Below are 5909 nucleotides of genomic sequence, written 5' to 3'. Positions count from 1 at the left end.
GTGTGTGTGTGTGTGTGTGTGTGTGTGTGTGTGTGTGTGTGTGTGTGTGTGTGTGTGTGTGTGTGTGTGTGCATGTGTGTGTGTGTGTGCATGCGAGTGCGCGTGTGTCTGCATCTGCGTGTGCGCGTGCGTGAGCGTGTGTATGCGCGTGTGCTGGTCTGTGTGTCATCATTGATCGCACAGGTTCCTGGTCGCAGCGAGTCATGACAAGGTTGTTACTGGTGTTGTTCATGAAGTTCATGTCAATCACAGACTCCGTGTCATCCAGATCAATCTCGTCCAGCTGTGTCAGCCCGAATTCCTCCATAGATTCCCTGCGCAGAGTAAGTGTGATTACGATATTTAATGATGTTTCTCTTCCGTTGCGCAGCACCCGCTCAATTAAAGTGATTACGTCACCGTAAATTGTAAAAGTAAAAAATTTATGTCCACTTTTTCACAAAATGAAAGTGATTCTGTTCACTTTTTATCGTTAAATTGCTGCATTATACTTCCTATCTTTTGCTCTTCCGTTCGATGTGAACAAACACTCATACATAGCCCATAGCAAGCATTTAATCTCGTGATCTTTTCTACTTTTCATGTAACAAAAATTGCAACAAAAATTTTACAAATATACACCATAGAAAAGTCGTGACGTAGTCAATTTAAGATAAGGTTAATTTCACGATTTTTACGATAATTATGTCACAGCGGTAATGATTTTACAGAGTGCTACCATTGTCGTCAAGTAGTGCAGCGAAGAGCTTTCTAATTACGACAGCCTAATCATGCAGCTAATTCTCGTTTAATTAAAATTTAACAGGCGTGTGCGCTGGTGTCGTGTAGCATGGTACTCTAATTTGTGTCCGTTACACAGAGACGCGGACACTTGATAATTATATCTATCAGCTGCTACATTCACGTTCGCCTACGCTAATTGTTTGTGATATAACGCTCCATTATCCGAGACAGCTAGCTATATGAACATGTGAAGCCACGCTGAGCATCAGTAGCAGTAGTGTGCAGCACGCACGCACGCACGCACGCACGCACGCACACACACACGCGCGCGCGCGCGCCCACATACATGCACGCGCACATACACGTACGCGCACATACGCACACACACGCGCACGCACAGACACACACGCACACGCACGTGCAAACACGCGCATACACACGCTCACGCACGCGCACACGCAGATGCAGACACACGCGCACTCGCATGCACACACACACACACATGCACACACACACACACACACACACACACACACACACACACACACACACACACACACACACACACACACACACACACACAAACACACAAGCACGCGCACGCGCACGCACAGGCACCCGCTCGCGCACAAGCACACGCATACATACACACTTTCTCACTCTCTTTCTTATCTGTTCTCTTATTTCCTCTCTCTCGGCCTCTCTCTCTTGCGCGCGCGTACTTGCTCTCTCTATGCGGGGACGTCAGACACAGTATCTATTGCCACAATAGGAGCATCCACGTGAATTGATATTTACCTCATTTCTAGGTACGAGTTGATGATTCTCTCATGTACCTCCTCATCGGTCGACACTGCTTCCACTGAGACAAGAGAGAATTAAGATTCAAGAATGTCGCTATAGTTTTGCCTGTGGGTGACATTCCGCACACACACACACAGATATACTTACACCATGTACATGTACAAGAACTTAAAGGCGCGGTAACGGTCAGCTAGAATACTCTACTGTGGAAATAACGAGCTGACGAAGATAGATTTACGCGATATATTAGCTAGCTATATCACCGTGTTATCCGACGACTAAATCATTATTCCGCAAGACGACACGCACTTTCAATGCGCCAAAACCATTTCATTCTATATTCCACCCCTTGTCATTAATGGAAATTTCGATTTTTTTTTTTACATCCGTAGAAGCACGTTTATGCTGTTACGACATGAGCACCCATCTTATTGCTAAGCCCCGCTAGATTGATGATCATAATGCGTGCGTATATATGCGAATAAAGATGATGACTCTGTCTCGTCGAAGTCGCCAATCACATGAATTGATTATGAACGATCGATTAACTCAAACATTCAAAAAGCTAGCGTCATAAAAACGCTCGACCGGTTTTATGATGTGTATTTTTCTCCGCCAAAAGATGTAAAAGTGATGTAGTGTGGGTGAAGTGTGCAATATTATCGTGGCATATTGGGCAAGCCTGGCCTCGTGGTACGTCACTAATAAATACTGATATAGCTGGTCGCGTATATTAATTCTAGTCGGTGAGCTACGCGGTGCAAGATGATGGATTTTGTCCAGATTTGATGACTTCGTACTGCGCAGATGCGTCCTGAAATTGCTTCAGATTTAATTCATAGCATGATCATCCGGGAATTTTATTGGCTAAACCGAAGTAAGTCGACGGTTGCGAAGATAATAAAGACGGCAATAACATCGATACTGCGTTAGATTTCGTCATGGCGTTACTCGATAGTCTAACACGTAGAAGCACATAAAAATACCAACTCTGTTATCTACACTAGTAGATGCAAGTCTACCTCGCTCATCAGATCGTATACGTACATATGAAGTCGGCCGGGTTGTAATGCGGCGTGCAGTGTAGTCCCAGGTTGGAAAAGTAGTTCAGAATCTTATTCGATTCTCCGAAGTACGCCACCTATAAGGTTAAAGACGGCAAGCATTGTCCATGTGAGAACATATAGCTGTTTCACTCGTACACTTCATGCTGTTGATCACATCGTACGCAATCGGCAGGGGCGGATCCAGGATTTTTGAAAGGGGGTGTCCAGGAAGGCATGAACGGCACTTTTTCCTGCTTAATTTTTCTGGTGTTTTAAAAAGCTGCAGAAGGCCACTTAGGGAGGGGGGTACCCCCGGGAAAATTTAACCTCCCCGAGAATTTTTATTTTAATTGGTGCATTCTGAGAGCATCTGTGCAGTAATTTTGATGTCTAGAATAAAAGTCCGCCCCGCGGACCCCTTTTTGCAATTTCTAGGTTTTTATAACGATTTAATATATATATCTAGTCATAAATCTTTGTCAGAAAAACTAGCCCTAATAAAAATTGGTTAGGGCACTTTGAAATTAAAGGGGGGTCCAGACTCCCCGGACACCCCCTAGATCCGCCCCTGCTCGCTGCGTGTTATGGAGACATATGTTACATGATATCTGAAGTTATTTGATGGAGTTTCATCCCGAAGACATCAAGAAGTCTCAATAATTGAAATGGAAGCTCTATGAACCCACTGGCCATGGGATGTGATTTCTATATCGTCTCACTTTGCTATGCGACCGCGAATTTGTACACGGCTGTTCCTTAACTAATATACCTTGTGAAAATTTATACTATAAATTTATAAATAAAAATAAAGGTTTATACTAGCGGGAGCATAAAGGTTTCTACACGCACAACAATGCATACACTAATAGGTGTATAAATTCCTACACAATAAGTACATAATGAGTACATACACGTATGAAAGTGCGTGAAAGTCTATATACTACCAAAAACTATAAAAGTTTATATGTACCAGAATACAAGTGTGTAAATGTGTATACTGCTAGAGGTATAAAACGACTTCGAGTAATGCACATTAACGACAATAACCCTGTACGAAAGTGTATGCCTTTAGATGTATAAGGGGCTAGAGGCATTATACACCATAAGCCTCGTGTCTTCCGCAAAAGGTTTCACATCCACGCTGCTTTACCAAACATATGGAATTATAGTGCCATGCCTGACACAAGCTTCAACTATGAGCTTTAAACGTGTTGGTAATTTTTCCGTAGCATTAAGTTATTCGAAAGCGGGTGGTATTTAGCAGGATTCTCTTTCTCGAACGTTCCATAGAGAGAATTTAATGGCTATGATACAGGCCCCAACGTTTTTATATATTATTTATTGCTGTAATAAAGAAATTGCTTCCAACAAAAATTTGTTGCTTACATGTGTGTGCGTGCGTGCGTGCGTGCGTGCGTGCGTGCGTGCGTGCGTGCGTGCGTGCGTGCGTGTGCGTGTGTGTGTGTAGTATATACTCGGTGGAATATATCAGTTTCAATATAGCAGCGGTAATGGTCTAATGTACGTAATATTGGCGATAACTTAATATTCAAAATTGGGTCTATCAATGTCAGTGAACCGCGGATAGTTCAGCAGGGGATTTACTCTTCCATTATCGATAACTGTAATTCTGAGCGTGATCGGATTACTCGCACCCCCCGATATTTAAAGGGAGCGAGAGAGAAAAAGAAAGAGAGATATATAGAGATGGAGAGAAGAAAGAGAATGAGATATGGGGAGGAGAGAGAATGAGAGATAGAGGTGAGAGCGAGAGAGCGAGGACGAAAGAGAGAGAGAGAGAGAGAGAGAGAGCACGCGAGTGTGTGGGTTGGGTGGATGGGTGAGTGGTTTGGTGGGTTGCTGGGTTGCTGGATGGATGGATGGATGGATGGATGGATGGATGGATGGACGGACGGACTGATGGACGAATGGATGGATGGATGGATGGATGGATGGATGGATGGATGGATGGATGGATGGATGGATGGATGGATGGATGGATGGATGGATGGATGGTATGATATATATATAATATATATATATATATATATATATTATATATATATAGATAATATATAATATAGATGAGAGAGAGAGAGAGAGATAAGATAGAGTAGATAGATGATAGACTAAATAGATAGATAGATAGATAGATCGATAGATAGAATTAGATAGATAAATAACATAGATAGTAGATAGAAAGATAGATTAGATAGATAAATAATAGATAGATAGAATAGATAGATAAGATAGATAGATAGATGATAGATATATATAGAATAGATAGATAGATAGATAATAGGTAGATAGATAGATAGATGAAGATGACTAGATAGATAGATAGATAGATAGAAAGATAGATAGATAGATCAAGATAGATAGATAGATAGATAGATAGATAGATAGATAGATAGCGATAGATAGATAGATAGATAGATAGATAGATAGATAGATAGGTTGGTAGTTAGTTATGTGAGTGGGTGCATAGTTGTGTGGGGCGGGGCAGACAGACAGGCAGGTAGAGAGAGAGACGAGAAGCAGAGAGAGAGAGAGAGAGAAACACGAGTACAGAATAGGATCTGCTACTCGTGTTGCAGATTTATATTGTATTAGGAAATTTTCCACTATCTGACTGCTGATATAAATGCTCTCATCGTGTACACGCGGGGTTTCGTGAGGTCAATGCGATCATATTCCAATTTCTGTTGTTATTTGCGCGGGTGCCCGTGCGTGTGTACCTCTGTGCGTGCGTGCATGCGCGTGCGTGCCCGCTCATATATCTTCATGGGGGCTACCATATGTGGGCTACAATATATGAAAATATGAATATGAAAATATGAAATATATTGTACAATATATACAATATATAAACGCCATTTTTCGTCAAATTCATCGCTGTTTCACTTTCGTTTAATGCCTAGAAGTGCGTGAGTGATGAATTCCACGTCTTGACGTTGTTCTATGAACGTACATGCCCCCCGCTGAGCAGCAGTAGTCGATCGAACATGTGGAATATCTGGCTGGATGGCTGGTGAATGGTGACGACGACCGTCTTACGTTCCTTCTCCGTGTACAACTTCAACATCATCATCATATCGTAGGCGTGATGCGAGTCGAGACCTGTCGTGGGTTCCTGTAAGTGCGGAATAAACAGACTGTTACCGTACACAGCTCCACATACTAGTCTATACTAGTCTTCACTCTATCACTGTCATCTCTATCTATCCATCTATCTATCTATCTATCTATCTATCTATCTATCTCTATCTATCTATCTAATCTATCTATCTATCTATATAATAATCTATCTATCTATATAATAATCTATCAAACTAC

At 42.0% G+C, this 5909-nt stretch overlaps 1 protein-coding gene across 1 annotated transcript in view; it reads right to left on the bottom strand.

Annotated features, from left to right (window-relative positions):
- The window catches only part of LOC106815254 (ABC transporter G family member 22-like), a gene marked incomplete at both ends in the record, with an annotated part of 11873 nt that extends 6167 nt beyond the window's left edge, over positions 1–5706 (bottom strand). The window contains 4 exons of the mRNA XM_014819689.1: positions 149–314; positions 1522–1585; positions 2575–2668; positions 5545–5706. Of these exons, the coding sequence (XP_014675175.1) occupies positions 149–314; positions 1522–1585; positions 2575–2668; positions 5545–5706 (486 nt within the window). The remainder of the gene's footprint in view (positions 1–148; positions 315–1521; positions 1586–2574; positions 2669–5544) is intronic.
- Between the last annotated feature and the right edge of the window lie 203 nt (positions 5707–5909).

This window comes from Priapulus caudatus, unplaced genomic scaffold, assembly GCF_000485595.1.
Source record: "Priapulus caudatus unplaced genomic scaffold, Priapulus_caudatus-5.0.1 Scaffold1074, whole genome shotgun sequence".
In the NCBI taxonomy this organism is placed as follows: domain Eukaryota; kingdom Metazoa; phylum Priapulida; class Priapulimorpha; order Priapulimorphida; family Priapulidae; genus Priapulus; species Priapulus caudatus.
This window is presented reverse-complemented; position numbering and strand designations above follow the sequence as displayed.